The sequence below is a fragment of the Nicotiana tabacum genome, chromosome 8 (assembly GCF_000715075.1).
Source record: "Nicotiana tabacum cultivar K326 chromosome 8, ASM71507v2, whole genome shotgun sequence".
NCBI lineage: Eukaryota > Viridiplantae > Streptophyta > Magnoliopsida > Solanales > Solanaceae > Nicotiana > Nicotiana tabacum.
In genome coordinates, this window is record NC_134087.1 from 145,506,812 (window position 1) to 145,526,936 (window position 20,125).

At 37.7% G+C, this 20,125-nt stretch overlaps 1 protein-coding gene across 1 annotated transcript; it reads right to left on the reverse strand.

The window, feature by feature from the left end:
- Nucleotides 1-548: 548 nt before the first annotated feature.
- LOC107823110 (phospholipid scramblase family protein C343.06c-like) lies at nucleotides 549-19,850 on the reverse strand. The gene is made up of 12 exons (XM_075219729.1): nucleotides 19,704-19,850; nucleotides 17,143-17,730; nucleotides 16,230-16,316; nucleotides 11,778-11,819; nucleotides 11,605-11,649; nucleotides 6,018-6,083; nucleotides 5,845-5,901; nucleotides 5,693-5,754; nucleotides 3,280-3,400; nucleotides 1,861-1,932; nucleotides 1,283-1,389; nucleotides 549-1,136 (listed from the first exon to the last, which is right to left on the reverse strand). The coding sequence occupies exons 2-12, from the start codon at nucleotides 17,728-17,730 to the stop codon at nucleotides 1,106-1,108; spliced, it is 1,278 nt and encodes a 425-aa protein (XP_075075830.1). The 5' UTR covers nucleotides 19,704-19,850; the 3' UTR covers nucleotides 549-1,105.
- Between the last annotated feature and the right edge of the window lie 275 nt (nucleotides 19,851-20,125).

Sequence of the window (20,125 nt, forward strand, 5' to 3'; positions counted from 1 at the left end):
GTTACTAGCTAATACTAAGCTATTAAATTAATAAGTATTTGTATCTCGTAAACGTGAAAAAAAAATATTTAGAAAAATAATTATAAAAAAAAATTATGGACTATTATATAGTAAAAACATAACAAAAGTTAATAAATAAATACTTTTTAAATGAAAGATTTATTTAAAATTAACTATCATAGCAGTCTTAGTGGATAATGTGCAATAATTTTTATTTTAATTATGATATAAAATACTCTCAATTGAATGATTTATGATTAAGAAAAAAATAATTTTGAATAGTCAACGATTTATTAAGAAAATTTGAGGATTACAAAGTTAGTTACATACAAATGCATAAAGTTCTATTAGGCGAGCCCAGTAAGCTGGGTGTTGGGCGTGTCCGGGCCGTAAGCCCCGATGGCCGAGGCGTAAGTCTCACGGAACTAAGCCCCACACATAAGCCCTGGGGCGTTTTACGAGTGCTCCGCCTCGGAGCGAGCTCCCGGCGAGTCCCAATTCTGCCTTTTAAAACAAAGCTACAAACATATCTGGTAGACAATTGTGCATTGGTAGCAACAGTAAAGTACATAATTGATAATTGAACCTATGATAATACTTTAAAATGTATGATTCCAAGTAGTCCAGGAACGCTTAAATTCTCAGCTGATATACATATCAAATTGACATTGACAGAACATTTCGTGTCGATTCTCAGTAGAGAAAGCACTACAAGTTCAAGGGCATAAACATCAAGTCAAAGTTTTTAGCTAAAATGCATTGTTATCACGTAACGAGCCCCATCAAAAACATTAAGATGGAGGGAGCTACTCCAGCGCGAAGACTTCTCCTAACATTATCATCATCACAACAAGCTGTGTAGCAAAACCTAGAAGGCCAACAAACAGGCAGAGACTAATACTTGAAAGAGTAACCAGTGAGTACCTGACCGAGCAGCATTTTCTTACAGCAGGATGATCTTTTTCATGAGGATGATGATCTCTTTGACCAGTAGGATGATCTAAAACATAATGAAGAATACTGTAGAGATCTTGAGAAAACAGGGTCTTGATTACTCCCACTTTGGTGCTCTATACATCTTCTAGTTAAGTATACATATTTAATCTCATTCACTGACTACAACAAATGGTATTCCCCTGAGAATAAATCAAATTTGACTTGAAGTTAGCAGTCAGTTCTCAAAAAGCAATACTGTGGCAGCATATGAGCAGCTTTCCTCGTAATGGGTAAACAGTTCCTTAGTTATGCAAACACAGGATAAATCGATTACCAAATTACTCACCAGCCTCCATGTCTTGAAAAATAATCATTATCCAGAGATATAGCAAGCGCAACAGCTACTGCTCTTTCTGATAGGATTAATGGGCGAGCTACTTCCAACTCTTGAATCTACATTAATACAGAAAAAGGAATCATTTCAAAACAACTGATAAACACCAGCCACTTGTCACAATATATGCCACCTTGCATTTCTAGCTCGCTCAAGATGATCTCAAAACACATTCACATAACACAGCAACCAATAAACTATTTGACACAAGTTAATAACAATTTTCAGCTCTTCCCGCCACGGATTCACCGACTATTCTTTTGGTAAATTAGTCTACAAAAGGTTGTTTGATAGTTGAATTCGGACATTACAATATACCACAACATGAAAGGCCAATATACTTTCTAGCACCTCACAGGCTCACACAATCTAACCACACACGAAAATAGGGAGTTTTTCCTGTTTTTCTTTTTTGCTCTTTGGTTTTTATTTTTTTTATTTTTATTTTTATTTTAGTACAGGTGTTTTCTCCGCTTATGAGTAAATGGAAAAAATAAGTGAAGGTTTTAAATTTAGTAGAAGTGCTTTACCCCTGTAACAGGACAAATACTAGTATATGCATTCCCGAACCGAATCACATACTGGCCAGCATCAGTGAAAATCTGTCATACAAACAACAAACATTAATTCTTCGTCATAAAAAATGATGGAAGCTGAGGTAGTATTCCAACAGGCCCAAAACAGTTCACAAAAATGTTTTCAGGTCCACCATGAACTGAAATCTGATTATGCAGCAGAAGAGACACATATCGAAAAGACATAAGTACCCCCGAAATAAAGTCTGATTTCCAACTACACACATCTTTGCGGGGGTATCCCCCCCCCCCCCCGAACTATTTAAAAATGGAATTAATATTACCCTGATACTGAACAGCCAGATTTCTGGTACAACATACACGCGCTGGTGTATATTTTATAATTTTTTCCATTTTTCTTTCTCATTCTTTTCAATTTTTTTTTCTTTTTGCATTCCTTTTCGTTTATTTTTTCATTTTCTTTCTTTCTTTCACACCCATCTTCTCTTTCGTGTCTGGAATTGGGATGGATTTCTTGGGTTTTACAGTAGAAGGACGACGATGGAGGTTCAACAGTATTATCCAATTTTCGATTAGTTTCAGAAATTGCAAACTATTCTTCATTACTTTCATGTCAAGATGGTCTGCAATTTTGCCATTTAGTCTCAATTTACAGGATCGAATGAATGTTGTACACTAGAATTCATCAGAAAACACTAGAATGGTTCAAAAGTATTTCTTCAAGCAATTGGAAATTTTTCAGAATATTGATCATAAGCTGACAGTTCACCATTTAATGTGGGGTAGTCAGCCGATCTGGTGAAAGAGGGAAGTTTGAGATGATAGATGAAAGGGAAAATATTACTAGTTTAATGTAAAAGAAAGAAAAAGAAGAAAGAAATTTTGATTATATTTCAAAAAAGAAGAAAAAAAAGAAAGGAAAAAAAGATACATCAGTTTCAGTTTTAGTAATAGTTATTTTGATGTAACTAAATATAAAGTGGCCAATTGAAAAATGACACGTCTACATATTAGTCAGCTTTTAACTCATTTTGGCCTCACACCTCCAAGAGAGTGAGCACAAACTCTGTACCACATCATCAGTCAAGGGTGTGTTAATTTCACTTTATAGTTCAGGAGGGTAATAGGACCCGAAAAGGTTACGTGTGTAGTTGAATATTCGACTTTAGTTGGGGCGGGGGTGTACCACAATGTGAGGGAAAATGAGAAATAATAAACAGCTATAAACGCAGAATTTTGACTAGGAAGTACCTTAGACCAAAGAAGACAATAAAAAGTTTAGCCTAGAGGCTAGAATGTAGAAACATTCAACTTCATGACAAAGACATAAAGTGCTTTCCCTGGTATGTAGAACCATTCTGATTCATGCATCCTCAGGTAAATATCATTAAAAGCTCGAAAATAAAGAATCACCTCAAAACCAAAACCCCTCCAATCACGATCTATCTGAGCCAGCACCTTCCCATCGATGTCCTTTAAAGTAAATGTCCAATTCCAGAAGCCAGGATTTTCAACAACAGCAAACTGCTTATTCCTACAACATGTGATAGACATGTTCTTAGTTAGGGGTGCAGTGGGGCGGGGCGAGTTGAGGCTTAACCCACAAAATTTCAACTCACCCTTCCCTGCATAGCATTTTTGTACATCTTCAACCCGCCCCGCATATTTCTTTTTATTTTCTACTTTTTAATTTTCCTATTCTGAAATTTAAGTTTTTAAAAATAATTTATTAATTTTAAACTTAGAATAAGTTAATAATGTAAATGAAACTGAGGCAACAAAAGCAATTAGAGACTTGGAATAAATAAAAGACTGCATCAAAAAGTTACTCTAGCTTATTACAAAACAAAATTTCGAAACACAAGTTCAACATAGAGAAGAACTAAAAAGTTAGATGAACACTACAGAGACAGAAAACAAAGGGAAGAAATTAACAGTACAAAATAAAAAAAGAAAAATTAAAGGAAGAAATTAACAGTTCAAAATAAAGAAACAAAAATAAAAAGTAAATTAGAAGCACAGGTGGAATCCAAATAAACCCCCATATTCAATAAATACTAGAAGGTGGAATCATATATGAAGCGAAGTAGCTCCAGGTCACTGTTTATGTTTCCCGCAATTTTTGATCTTTTCTCTTTCGTTTTGGTTTTGAGTAGGAGGGGAGGGCAAGGACTTCCTCTTCCGGGCCCTTCAAACTCCTCATCGGAAGATTTATTCGGGCAAGGTCCTGTCGGAGCCTTGGCCCCCAACTCACAATATAGCCTTGGAGTCATCAATGATTTAGATGGCATAGCAAGAAAAAGATGTAAACAATAGTTTAGGTTCTCCAATACAAGGAGTGTATTTTCTACTGACACAAAAATCTCTAACAAGATTGTAAAAAGCAAACTCCTAATATTGGATCTAATGTAAACTTAGACTTGCCACTTCACAAAAATCGCCGAAACAAAGTAAAGAATGGTTATTTATTATGAGTTGATAAGAATGATTTGGTAAATGTAACTGAAGGTTCTCCGATGGCCTGGTCAGGTTCAGTAGTTTATGATCCAACCCCGAAAAAGGGCTCAAAATCATAAAGGAAGCTTATATCTCTTAATGATGACTAATTTCATCACATCTACTGGCAGATCTTCTGATTCAAATTCTAATACCTGCAATATCTGAATCTGAAGTGACATTTGCAGATTCAGGCAGATAACATACCTATATCGCTAATCTAGCTGTCAATATGGATAGCTGGTTAAGACAAGAAGTTTGTGAAAGTTCACATACTATAGCTGATATTCAGCTACAGAGCTAAAGTAAATCGGCAGCAATTTGCTTCTTATACTGATAAGCTAAGATAGTTTCTCAATCATTTAAAAAAGCCATGGGTAAAATGTCTCTTTCCTATATTCGATTGTATCTGTCCACCATCTTACCAACAAGCACCTGTAGACATTTACCATAGCAAAGCCTTGCATAGCTATTGAATTCAACTGCTACCTGGTTCCTGTTACCTATTAACTAAGTCTAAGATAGAAACTTCAAAAATCTTTACTAGTTCTCTCAAGTCGACAACCTAAATCATACTTCATCTCAAGCAATATTCCGGTTCAAGTTTTACATAATTTTCAGGATTTAACTGACTCTCCATATTTACTAAATTATGGCTCGATTTGCATACTAATTTTTATGAATGGATCCAAAGTAAGGGTTAAATTTGGTTAATTTAGACGGAAGTGCAAAAGGTGGAATAAAAAAACTTTTCTTCGTAGAAAATAAGTAACAAGATATTTCATATTAGCAAAGTGAACATGGATTTGCGATGGCTATAGATGAAAAGCACGATATTTATTTGAAAAAGGAGGTGTCTGATGTAAAATGTCTATTACCTAGTATGATTTAACAAGTTCTAGAAGAAAATGTTACCCGATAATAAGGTAAAGCCCAAAGGTTGCTCCCTTCTTGTCGACCATCTCTCCTTTTTATAGAAAAACCAGGAGATGTGATAAATTTCAAGAACTTGATACTACCATACCACCCATGAAACTTGAACTTTTTTTTCTTTCACATTGTAGAATGTGAAATTAGAATATTTTCAGCTTTATGAACCCAACTGACTTCAATTTACATGTTAAAAACCTTAATCCAACTTAAATCCACTCTCAATTAATGAACCATGCAAGTTATTCTACCAATTTACAATCCCTTAGTAAAATCATTGTTACCGTCTCCACCTAATTCGATCTTCGAATCATACAACCCCTCGAAACAAGAGATTTGACAGAGAAAGATAAATATGTGACTAACATGAATACGTGGAAATACTGGAAAAGAAGATTACCCCAAGTACAAATCATAAATTCTCTTCCAGAGATGCCATCTTCTGTGGACAACACCAACCTCCTGGAAACATTTACAGCAAGACCTTAAAACTATTGGAATATATGAAGTAAAAAATGACAATTCACCAGAATGGATTGTAGAAGTGCATACTTTTCCATTTATCTCTCCGTAAATTGAGCTGTTGATCCACCAAAAGGGCCTCCGAACCTTATTCGACAAGAGAAGATGGCTAAAGTATATATTCGGGTATACATATATTCTGAAACTAGAGCTAACTGAATAGCTCAATGAACAATAGAAAACCCCTGTTTTGAATTTCTTACCCTAAAGAGCTCATTACCCAGGCCGTCAGTTATGCAAGCCACAAATGGACGCCTTGTACGAAGAAACTACAATAAAGAAAAACAACACATTTAGGTGAAGAGATACTAAAATAATAAAATTTCTGGAACACTCTAATAAAGAAAAAAAAAAAAGAAAAAATCAGCTTGCTGCCAGTTTAAGGTATTAGTGTACAATTAATGCAACAAGATGCAGCTTCACTTGCGAAACCTGTAGCAAATGCCAGGTTCTCAAAAGCTCTTTCATCTATTGATACTTTTTTTGGGTCCCTTTTTGGGACAAGTAATGGGGAAACTTTTTTAAATGCAACCTGCACTGAGCCAGTGCTAGAAAAGGTAGTAACAGAGAGTGCAATTCCCCTGTCGGATAAATCATTAAAATCTACATCATGTAAGGTTGCACCAGAAAGCTAAAAAAGAAATGCAACTATGTTTAAGGCTAAGTATGTTTCTATTTTTGCCTTCAAAAAAAAAATTTTCCAATCCATAAAGTCCACCAGATGGCAAGGGGATTGGAGTTGCAAGTTTTACAGAAGGGTAGCTTAGGCTGTGTCTTTTCCAACAAAGTAGTAAGTCACAGGTGGATTCAGGCATTGTTCAAGTGATGCCAAGTATTGCTAAAAACACGTTCAATATCTGCCGAGTGATATTACAATGCGTTAAAAGATGATAAACATCCTCTTTTGGCTCTTCACACAAAATGCATCTACAGCAGAGTTGAAAACCCCTCTTTCGATTAAGAGGGCTGATTTTTTAAGTCGGGCCTGATTCGGGTGACATTATAGAAGTGGGGTTTTCTGAAAGTAACTGAGAGAGCGTGAGGGAAGGGTTGAATGAGCCAAAAGAAATAGCATATGGATATTTCAGTAAGTGAAAATTTAAGTGAGAGAAATGCTTTGAGGGTTAGAAACATAACTTGGAGTAATATCAGGTATTTGAGAGATGACTGACCCACGAAATTTTGAAATTTGAAAATCCTCCACGCCTGATGGGTTCTTCCCCACCCCCACCCCCTACCGGGGGGGGGGAGCTATTACATTTGTTGATAGACCATGGAAAGATCCGCTCCGAACAAAATCACCACTTTAGCTTTCTTCTTCACAGAACCACATTTGCCGAACCATAAGAAAAATGCTTTTCCACCCACACTAGAATGCACCAAAATTTTCATTAGAGATGAATTCAGGAAACCTGGGTATCTTAGAGGGTGGGTTTCGGATACAAATCCTTGCCTTTTCAGATTTACTTCTATCTATCTAAGTCAACAAGTCTTCCCAAAAAACTTCCAACTTCTTGGAAGAGATTTTCAGACCACAAATGAAGAGGTAATTCCATGAGTCTGATCCAAGTGGAAGAAAGGACCTTTTTTTCCCTTGGAAAAGCAAATATTCGAAGTCTGATCAAAACAGAAGCAAGACATGCCCCTCTAAACCCAGTTAGACTTTAAAATTGACATCGTCATGTAAACTAAGGGAAATTCAATCAGGAAAAGACCACCAAAGTGTTCTTTTACACAACTTCTATCCTCCATCTATTACGAACTCAAAGCATCACATCATTTAATAAGGCAGGGATTGGCATGTCATAAAGCTCCCTACTAAACACCTTTTGAAAAATTCTTTCCTGAACAAAGTGAAGGCTTCATTAATGAGAATTCTATTGGTTTCCTGGTCTTTTGTTTTACTGGCACGAACAGAGTCTAGAGATCATTTTCTCAATCTGGTAACTTCTGCGCAACTTTTAGGCTTAGATAGAGTCTCTAAATTGGGAGATTTTTCTATGAAATTCCATAGCTTATCTGTAATAACAGACCCAGAGTTCTTTGAAATTCTGAAACAATAATTGCACTCCATCTTCTCCCCTAAAAAGTGACGATACGCATAAATCTACCATAAACGTCGAAATTCTGTGGTAACATAATGATTGTGCAGCTACCATCTGTCAGTGGCTCTTAGTACCAAGCAACATACATGACTTGACAAAGCCAGATCAGAAACCTTGTTGACGAAAATTCAACTAACAAATCTGGGCTTGCATTTAATCCATTCATACCTGCATTCTTTTTCGGTGATGTTCTCTATCACCTCAAAAGATTTGTTGTCCACACAAACAAAGGCATGTGTTCCACAAGAAAAAGAAAAAAGATTACAGCTTGTAGATGATCAAACTTGAAGATGACCTGAAAGCCCGTACAAAAAAGATTTAGAAAGAAAGATAAGAAAATGTGCGTTGTAGAAGATGAAAAAGAGTGAAAAATAGAAGTGGAAGAGTGGAACAGTAGTGGTAAGAGGGTGGAGAAGGGAATGCGAAGATTATGAGGGGATTTTCCAGTCTCCCAAAGACTGGAAAGTTAGAGAGAGGGAAGAGCATCTCTCTTCCTTTTTTCTTAGTAGACGCAATACCTTTTTTAGCACCCATCTATTGATGCTTTCTTCTCTCTTTTATCTCTTTTGATAGGTAAAGAACAATACTCATTGATGAAATCTCTAAGTGTACATGACCAATTAACAGAGGATAGAACCAAGAACATGACGCATCAAACAGCAACCAAGTGTCTCCTAAAGTTCACTCATGTAGCCATCACAAGTGTATTAAAACCAACTTATCCTAACTAATACTAGGACTGATGAGTAGAGTCAAACCCATGATCCCCTTCAAGAACATATTGCCTATTTAGCCAAGCTTCTTTTTGGGCAAAAGTATTTTTCCCCAAAATTAAGGTATTTGGCCAAGCGTCTAGAAGGAAAAAAGGGTATTTTTGAGTAGAAGCAGTTTCTGAGAAGCAGGAAAAAAATAGCTTCTTCCCAAAAGCACTTTTGAGAAAAATACACTTATAAGCACTTTTTAACAGCTTGGCCAAACACTAATTGCTGCTCAAAAATACTTTTCACATTAATTAACCAAACACAAATTGTTTCTCACCAAGAGTACTTTTTTAAAAAAAGCACTTTTGAGAAAAACACTTTTCAAAATAAGCTGATTGTAGAAGCTTGGCCAAATAGGCAAATAGAATGGGTATAGCGCTTAGATGGCGAAGTGCTAAACCCTTAGTTTTAAGATAGAATGTCGTGACTTCTTGCCCCACCCTCGGAGAGAAACAAAGATATACACCTAATTGATCAGCTTTAATCAGATGTATAATATCATTAACAGCGTAGAAAGAGTTCCAACATTTTCAACGTAGTTCAATTTCTCTGGAGCCTAAAGCAAGTGAGGAGTCTCTGCCTCTCTCTCTCTCTATCTCCTCTCTGTTTTAATAACTTCTCACTGGAAGACAGTACGCATATCTGTCATAGATTGACATACAAGAAGATTATCAGGTTTCAAAATATCGTTCACAAACTTCTTGCCCAGCCTAAATTTGGAATGTGTTATTCAGTCCTCTGACAGAGAGCACTTCAAAAATGATGAACCGAAAAACTCGTGCATGGCAAGACAGGAAAAACTGGAAAGATTAAACAAGAGGGATATGCATTGACTCCAGTAAAACTAATGAAATGTTTATTATGCATGTAGTTCTCTGCTTTATATCAAATTTCATGCGCACAGTTGATAAGCAATAGTTCACCACTATCAAATTTTTTCCAAACTTTTTAAGATATTGAACAAACGATATTTCTTCATTCAGGGTAACTCATCAGCCATATTATTGGTTATTGACCTCAGGTTAGAGAACTTCTTAGTTTATCATTATTCCACTCCCGCAGTGCAGCTTAGAGAACAAACACACAAGTGCACTGAGTCTAACGCATGACAACTCCAAGCATCTTTCAACTTTAAGAGTATCTTTTCATTCTTTCCTTTTTTTGCATAGGTTGACAGAGGAGAACATTTAAGTGAAATATATGTGCACAGAAGTCAGAAAATACATTCATGAATGGCACATCATGAACTGTAAGAATATCTAGACAGGAGTGAAGACCATGAACTGGTAAAATGTCACATTCTGGCTCTTATTGAATGGTGTAGGCAATGATCATATTCCTTTTCCACATGATGAGATTAGAATTTGATGAAGATACCTTTCTCCATGATTATATATAGGGGAATGCATTATACTAGCCAACAACAGGAGAAATACCAACAATGTAAAGGAACCCTTGTATAATATCTAGCCTAATATGCCGCCACCATTCAATATCAATCTTTCATATTCAAGATCTCCTATTCCACTCTCCACATGCAGAATTTCTGTCACTTCCCATTTTGCAGCCTTCAGCACATACTGCTAAGTTAATCATATTCTCTAAGACATTGAAGAAGATAATAACATCAGTAACGCCGTCCTACAAATGAGGGTGGATATGCATCTGTAGATCAGCCAACCATCTACCAACATGAAAGAAGACCAACTACATAAATGACCAGTTTTTGTTGATCTCCATATAATGTATAAATATCTAACACTTTTCAATATCGAGCTTTCAACTTCAAAGAGCTGCAACTTGCATTGTCATATACCCCAGACACGATTTGTACAGGCAGAATCACCATCACTACTCCCTGTTGCAGCCCTCCCCCTCCCGTTTACCAGTGTTATCAAAGGCGAAAGAGCAAAAAAGCTCGAAGGTCCATTGGGGATTTAAGCGCAAAGCGCAAATAAAGTGTGGGCTTTAATGGAAAAAGGCGCAAGGGAGAAAAAGTATAAATATATATATGTGTAGTCCAAGACTAATGATTATAAGCATGACTAACAAATATATAGACAAAAAAAAAACAATTACAATAAAGTGATATATCAATTGTTTCGTGTCGCCACTTCAGGTTATGCTCATTGGCAAGAAAAAGTATGCCTTAGAGCCCTGATTGCACCACAGAGGCGTCCGCTAAGCGAGGCGCAACATGTTTTGAGCCTCGCTTCAAGGCATACGCGTGCTTTAAGCGCGCCTTTGACAACAATGTCGTTTACTGAAGCTAAATCCATAAACTTCTATTTAGACTATTCACTTCTTCGTATACTTCTCAACCTCAAAGTGACCAACATTTAATGCATGCTACTCTCCTCTAACCACAGGATATCTGGTATAGGTTCATAGAGCTACAGATGCATTTACAATTAAAGCTTGAACCATGTCAATCATCTAAACACAATCACTCAGCCTCTACAATCTTTGGCCATTGAGAGGAAAATAAAATTAATGACACCAATTCTTTTGTCCTCCAAATTCATGCAGGTAGACCTATACCTAAACAATTTGATCCTGCTTAGACTTCTCAATCTCATTTAACCAATATCAGAGACATGGTATAGGATATTCAAAAAGTTAAAGTTGATTAAGGATGCATTGCATGCATATTCATCAACTAGAAACTACAATAAAGATATTGATTGACCATGTCAGTGAAGTAAAGCCATGTGAAAACAACGTACATGATATATGTTCATAAAGATATGCAGTTAGCTTCTCCTTTGCATTACTCTACAATACTGCCTAATCATTGAATTAAGAACATTCTTCACATCCTCATTGGAACCCAAACGAGAATAGAAATAAAAGATATTTTTGAGCAAAAAGCTAAATATGACAAATAAGTCAAAATAGAGAGCAAAACGAAGAACTGGAAGTACCTGTCTGGCAAGGACGTTACTTTGTTCACGAATAAAACCTACAGGCTAGAAAGACAATATACAAGTAAGAACTAATTGATTAAAGAGGGCGAACTTGTTAGATCAAACATTCCATGCAAGCAGTGAACTGCAGTCTTAGAAGTTAGAACTAGAAGGCGTTAGAGGTTACTTACTGACTGTGGGTAACAGACATCCATAACTGCATATCTGTTTTCCTGTAAATTGACAAATCAATCACAAACCCTAAAGTAAATTTATAGTGAAGATAAGTAGATCAAAGAAAAAGACCAAAATAGACCCAAAAAAAAAAACTGAAAACTTTACAGATATACAACCCCAAAACTTATCTCAAGACCACGATAAAACCCTGGAAGAAACTCATGTACAATTGATGTCTCTAACATCCTCTGGCATGTATAATTCAATTTGGCTTTGCAACTGAAGTAAATATTTTTGTTCTCTTTTTCTCTTCAAGCTTTTTGGGTGCTCAATAGGGTTGATTTTTGAGGAGTTCAAGAAACTCAACAAAAATAATGGGCCCGAAGCAAGCAGAGTAGGTTTAAGTAGGATGAGAAATGAGCTTGAAGCAAAAATATTGCTCTGATGGTTGAGACAAGAGAAAAACCCCGAGTGAGCGAAATGCAGATAAAATATAAAATTGAGCCAAAATTAGAGAGCGAATGGTTGCATCAGACTTCTGAATAGCAAAGGAGTTCACTAAACTTACGTTTAATTCAATATGAAAGAATGCAAACATTCAACCACAATGAAGAAAGCAGCCTAGGGGCTAGGGCCGTTTCAGTTGGAACCTCTTACATCGCCAGTAGGACATCTTATTTCCATGAGGTACATAACCTACTTAATTCTAGAGAATATCTAGTCCTTGTACAATATATTTAAATTGGTAGCCTAGCTAGATCAGTGCCTATATTTTGATCATTAAAACATAAAGGAATATCATCGATAATTCTAAAAGGAAAATGGTTCTTTCTTCAGTATATTGTTCTTCTCCCTCGATACTATTAGAGCCAATACACATTAAGCAACATAGTGCTCAAAAATCTCCCAGGGTGCCAGTGTCTCCCTTTACCTTGCTTCCAACCCAAAGATAAAGTGCTTTCCTTTAACTTTTCTCCAACACAAAGATGGAGTAATAGAGAAGAAACAATCTACTAGCTTCACATTCTGGAGGACAGCACTTTTTTTCTTTTCCGTTTGACAAGGATAACTAGTACTTCTGTTTAGCAATTCATTGTTCCTTCTTCAATCAATTATCCAAGATCAGATGTTCTAAAATATGATGCCTGAGTCAGATGGATAATGCTTAAAAGCTAGCCAATACCAAATGACTCTAAAGCAGAATCCAGTTATCCAAATAATCTTGCAAATATCTAGAAGGGTCGAGTCCTTGTGTTTAACATAAAGAAAACATAAAGTTGAAGAACAGCAAAGACAAAAAGCTTCATTTTGCAACCCCTCGCCCCTAACTATTCTTTTTCCCTTCATATGCAGATGCATATCGCTCCTCTCCCCCTCACTCCAAGTCACAAATTCTTCCCTCTCTCCAAACCACAACCTGCACATACACATGACATGTGTAAACATGAACACATTGCCTTGAAAGTAAGGACCTAGCATTCTTGTGATAGACATGTCCAATAAGTGGAGAACGACATTAAGCAACACTTTCTTCCTCAAAGGCAGCAACAACAACAACTACTCAATAAAATCCCACATAGTGGGGTCTGAGGAGGGTAATGTGTACGCAGACCTTACACCTGCCCCGATAGGGGCCGAGAGGCTGTTACTGATAGACCCTCGGCTCAGAAAGACGAAAATAAAGTAAAAAAAAAACAAGAGGAGAGAATTCATTAGTAACTCCAATAGAAACAGTAATAGTAACATACACATAAAAACCGAAAGATGGATGACATGTAATAACAGTAACCATAATCTAAGGCCCGGGGCTAAGACAAACAACAAGAATAGTGTGGGTCCAACATAAACTGCAAGCCATCTAAGACCAACCCTAATCCAACCCCGTCTCACCCCCGGAATGAAGTAAGGAAAGCTTTACTACCCCTATCCTACAACCCTAATGCTTGACCTCCAGGCCTTCCTATCAAGGGCCATGTCCTCGGAAATGTGCAGTCGTGTCATGTCCTGCTTGATCACCTCTCCCCAATACTTCTTAGGTCTCCCTCTACCTCTTCTCGTACCCACCACAGCCAACCGCTCACACCTCCTCACCGGTGCATCGAGGCTTCTCCTCTGCACGTGCCCGAACCATCTAAGTCTCGCTTCCCGCATCGTGTCATCCACAAGGGCGACGCCCACCTTCTTCTGAATATCTTCATTCCTAATCTTGTCTATCCTAGTGTGCCCGCACATCCACCTCAGCATCCGCATCTCTGCTACTTTTATCCTCTGGACATGGGAGTTCTTAACCGGCCAACACTCTGCCCCATACAACATGGCCGGTCTAACTACAGCTCTATAATACTTACCTTTGAGTATCGGTGGCACTTTCTTGTCACACAAGACTCCAGATGCAAGCCTCCATTTCATCCAGCCCGCCCCTATGCGGTGAGTGACGTCCTCGTCGATCTCTCCGTCCCCTTAAATCACCGACCCAAGGTACTTGAAGCTATCTCTCTTGGGGATGACCTGTGGCCCAACCCTCACGTCCCCGCCTACATCCCTCGACTCAGCGCTAAACTTGCATTCCAGGTACTCTGTCTTAGACCTGCTCAATTTGAAACCCTTAGACTCGAGAGTCTGTCTCCAAACCTCCAATCTTTCGTTAACACCGGCCCTCGTCTCGTCAATTAGAACTATGTCGTCAGCAAATAACATACACCATGGCACCCCCTCCCTTGAATATGGTGTGTCAAAGCATCCATCACCAAGGCAAATAAGAACGGGCTAAGCGCTGAGCCTTGGTGTAATCCCATAACAACCGAGAAATGCTCCGAGTCGCCTCTCACCGTACTAACCTTAGTCTTAGCTCCATCATACATGTCCTTGATCGCTCGTATGTAGGCTACCGGCACGCCCTTCGCCTCAAGTCATCTCCAGAGTACCTCCCTAGGAACCTTATCATACGCTTTCTCCAAGTCAATAAACACCATGTGCAGATCCTTCTTCTTATCCCTGTACTGTTCCACCAACCTCCTAATAAGGTGGATAGCTTCCGTAGTGGAGCGGCCCGGCATGAACCCAAACTGATTGTCGGATATAGACGTCGTCTTCCTCACCCTCACCTCCACCACCCTCTCCCAGACTTTCATGGTATGGCTAAGTAACTTGATACCTCTATAATTGTTACAACACTGGATATCACCTTTGTTCTTGTACAACGGTACCACTGTACTCGACCTCCATTCCTCCGGCATCCTCTTCGTCCTAAAAATTACATTGAACAACCCAGTCAGCCATTCCAATCCTGCTCTACCCACACACTTCCAAAACCCAACCGGAATTTCATCTAGCCTGGTCGCTCTACCCCTACTCATCTTACGCAACGCCCCTACGACCTCCTCCACCTTAATGTGCCTGCAATACCTAAAATCTCGGGGACTCTTTGAATGCCCCAAGTCCCCTAGCGCTATATCCCGGTCCCCCTCCTCATTCAGAAGACCGTAAAATTACGTCTGCCATCTCTACTTAATCTGGGACTCTCCCATCAATACTCTATTATCCTCGTTTTTTATGCACCTTACTTGGTCCAGATCCCGGGCCTTCCTCTCCCTCGCTTTAGCCAGCCGAAACAACTTCTTTTCCCTGCCTTTCTCCCTTAATTCCTCGTATAGACGACTAAACGCTGCATTCTTAGCCTCCGTGACCGCCAGCTTTGCCTCCTTCCTAGCCACTTTGTACCTCTCTCTATTCGCACTCCTCTCCTCCTCGCTTGTGCTCCCTGCTAACTTCGCGTACGCTACCTTCTTCGCCTTCACTTTACCTTGGACTATGTCATTCCACCACCAGTCTCCTTGGTGCCTGCCAGAAAAACCCTTCAATACACCTAGCACCTCTCTCGCCGCCTCCCTCACATAGTACGCCGTCGTCGACCACATAGTGCTCGCGTCTCCACTACTCCTCCAAGCTCCCATAGCGGATAACCTCCCATCCAACTCCCGGGCTTTATCCTTGGTTAAAGCTCCCCATCTAATCCTCGGTCGGCCACGAGCATACCTCTTCTTCCTCTTCATCATAATGCCGATGTCCATCACTAAGAGCCTATGCTGAGTCGCGAGGGTCTCTCCCGGGATAACCTTGCAATCCTTGCACAACCCTCTATCACACCTTCTAAAGAGAAGGTAATCGATCTGAGTCTTCACCGCCGAACTCCGGAAAGTGACCAAATGCTCCTCCCTCTTCAGAAAAGTCGAGTTCGCAATCACCAGCTCGAAAGCCTTAGCGAAGTCTAACAGTGAAGTACCTCCTCCGTTCCTATCCCCAAAGCCAAAGCCACCATGCACCTCGCCATAACTACCACCAGCCGCCCCAAAAGGCAGCAACAACAACAATAATAATAACACTTTATTATTATTACAATAATAATTGCAATAGTAATAATAATAAGAATATTAATAAGAATAAATTAGCAAACACCACAAACTTACTTGCTCAAAACCAAGCATAAGATTAGCCCACTCTATATCTCTTGTAATTAGCAAGTTAGATCTTGCAAGAAGAGGTGCAACCTTGGCCTGAAAAAAGAAAGATATTAAGATATTGGAAACTCGATGATTTTTTATAAACTATAAACAGATTACTAAGGCAGAAATCATAAAATTTCAGATTGATAACAATAGCTACATATGTACATGTTTGATTAGGAAAAGTAACAAATTACAATGAAAATTTTCCACCTGAAATAAAGAGCTCATAAACTACAAAAGAGACATTCTAGCAGTGTCTGTAAAAGAAAATATAAAGTGAGTCGTGTATACATCCTAGCCAAAGCAGCTTAAAATGTTCCCAAGGCAGTTGATGGAAGTGTGACTTCGGCTCAGCAAAGCCTCTACTGCTCACTTAGGAGCCAGGAATGCCGGTATTTGAGATGAAGAACTTGAGCAAGAACCAAGCAAATAGATATATAGTTCCTTAAGCACGGAAAAAATATCTCTAAGATAAAATCCATGAGCTGCAAATATGAGGATTTAGAGGTTCTGTCACTCTTAAAACAACAAGGTGAGTAGAGCACTAAGTAGAGCCAAAGATTTCCCATAAAGTGAACAAAAGCCATTGGGGTATAAACACTTCTCATAGTGCATGAGTGGTATTAGACACATTATTCATTAGAGCCATGAATTAGGAAGTAAACAACCTAATCAGTTCCTAGAGCAAACACTAAACTGCATACACATTCAAATTTAAAGAAGCAACAAAGACATAAAAGATTGGCCATTTCGCAGCTAGGAGACCAATCAAAGTACTAACTTGGAAATTCAATTTCATATTGGACTCATATATGTCGAACATAAAATTCTCCATTTCTTTGCTATGAATGGTTGAAGGGTTTGACAACTCTACCTCCTCAAGTGATGTTGGCTCCAAAATACCTGTCACAGATTGGCTAGTAGGTGGTTGCTTGAGAACTGGCTTGACTTCATTGTAAGATGTCTCTTCTGGAATGGACGCACCTGAGAACCATTTTCCAAATGGAACTTGGGAAGATGTTTGACTTCCAAAACCTGTTCTTCTCTGGTCTACGGTATTTCTCAATTTTCTTTTTTGTAGTCCTCCAGATCTTTGTTTCTTTTCATCGGCAAGCCAAAGCTGCACAAAAAATTCCCTGCTTAAATCAGGACCATCTCCCGACCTCTGCCCATATTGGCGAGATAAAACAATTGCACCTGGTCCAGTCCCTTGGGCAAGGCCAGTAACAAATCCAGGCAGTTTAGCCCTCCCTGGGACATTTCTTTCATAATTAAATGCTTCAGAAGGATTTCCAGTTGGACTAAGCGAAGATGATAGGTATCCTCTTTGTGATTGTGACTGGAAAAAAGAATCCTTTGTAGCAACAAAAATCCCATCCCAAAGCTCATTTATCGTGAAACTTTCTGATGATCTGCACTTGTATCGCTTGGCTAAACAACGGAAACTGTTCCTCCAGCTCATCTGGTGATACGGTAATCTCAGTCGAATATATTATCAATCTAGATATAATGCGCATTCTTAAGTAGTAACAAGAAAACAAAAAACAATATTTCATATGGGACTATGGGAGTAGTAAATTGCAGCAACAAACCAACATATAGACCAAAAATTTGATAAATACAAAGTATATTCGAGATATCTATCTCAAAAACAGACAGACAAACAAGAATCAAGAACACAAATTGTATTTCGTTATTTGTTATAGAACACCAAAGAGAGAGAAGGGTCATCGAATTCAAATGAAGAGTTCAAGAATCAGATGAATCACTTTGATTGAATTGTCTCACCTTTACATGACAGAGTTGAATATCAAAAATATTATGCTACAGAGAATTTGTAGAACTTGTAGAGGTGTTGGAACCCCAATATCGTAAGGAAGCAATAGAATTTTTCTTTGAAGTTGCGAGAAAGAAAGATAGAAAAGGGAGAAAGACGAGTTTTTAGTCAAAATTATCCTCTTTCTTTGTGGGTAGTCTAACCTTGTCCTTAAAGTATACATTTTAGCATCTTTAATCCCTTAAAGTTTGCTAAAGTAGAACGGCTTTAATCCTTCTAACAGAACCTGACTAAAAACTAACGGTGATTATCAACTTGATCCTCCTCCTTTTGTCTGTCCCATAGTTTCTCCATTTCAACCTTCATGTTTGAAACTTGAGGCATGCAAGCTAACATCTTGTTTGGACGGTTGTTCCACATTGTATCGTATTATATTTTAATCCCAAAATAATATTTGTTTTGATAGTTTAGTTAAAATTGGTTGTATTGTATTGTTAAAGTCATTGTTCCGGAACAATAAAAAGTCCTCTTTTTTGAAACAACCGATTTGGTGTGGTGGGATTGTTTCCTATTTTTCTTCTAATTATGCCTTAACTCATTACTCCACAATTTTATTTTACCCTTTAATTTTTATTTTTTTTTGCTATTTTAACTCCAAATCTCTAATTGGTAACCTACTTTGTTTTTTTCCAAAACTTCTGCCGTCAACGCTAAAAGTATTTTACCGCCTTCTGTTTTATTCTTTCTCCTAATTTGCTTTTCACTCAATTCTAATTAGTTGTGCTCCTTTGTTTTGCCTTCCTCTGTCTCGCTCCTTTGTTCTACTTTCTTAAGGCATTTTGCCTTCTTCTGTTTTATTTTTTAAAATTATTTTTATGCATAATTTTTTATAAATTTAATATTTAAACAATTGAGGGTATTTCAGTAAACTTATCGGTTACAATACAGTACGATACAATTAAACCAAACAACAAAATATTATTTAACAGTAACAAATAATACAATCTATCCGATCATTATATTCATAAGATGATACGATACAATACAATACATTATAAAATGATGGGGAACAATGATCCAAACAGAGTGTAAGTAAAAACGTCATAATCTTTCCAATGTCAGAATTTGCAAGACCTTATTAAGTGTAAACATGCAGACTAAGCAAAAGAAATGGCAAACAAGTGAAAGACTTAAGCTAGAAGAACTCAACAGTTTTCACAAATTCTAAACTAGATTTTCAACATGATAACTAGAGTTTGAAAAACACTCATCTCACTCGATATATAAAGTGACAGTAGATGCCACTCCTTATCTGCATAAAGCGTTGAAATCTACAAATATGCGGCTAACTTATAAAAAACAATGAAGGGCCTCATGATATCACTTGCAATTAATTTCCCTTTCAATTTTTAGCAGACTAGAGAACAAAAAGGAATTCTAATTTTTTCGATAGTTGATACAACTGTTTCATAAATTTAACGGGAAATTTTATCAAACTAGTGGAAGAAATTGAAAAAAAAAAATTAACAGATGGATGGATGTTAGAAATTTTTATAAAACCGAACGTAAGTAATGATTCACAAGGGAGAAAAGTTTCTACGCACTATAAAATCAAATCCAACTCTAAAGTAGATAAACAAAGAAAATCAAAGCTTCACCTAATGCCTTTCTTCTTGCCTTTTTTCGTAATCAAAGCTTTTCAATGGCGATTGCGGTATTTGAGCTTTGAGGGTTCGGGAATGGGTTTACCTTTTTTAATTGTTGGTTTTTTTTTTACGGTGACACGTGAGTTTTAACGGGTCACCATTAGTTTTAGGCTTTTAGCTAGAGTTTGTTAGAAGGACCAAACTACTCCACTTTAGCAAACTTAAGGGATTAAAGATGCTCAGTGGAATATTTAGAGGACAAAATCATACTTACCCTCAAAGATAAGGGATAATTTTAGCTAAAAACTCCGACTATTATCTATGGTCGGGCCGAGTTTTGTACCCGATACTGTTTTAAGTTTTGTTCCCCGTTTAAGAAATCTGTGCAGAATTTACTAGGAAAAAAAATTGGACTAAAATAGCTTCAGTGATAT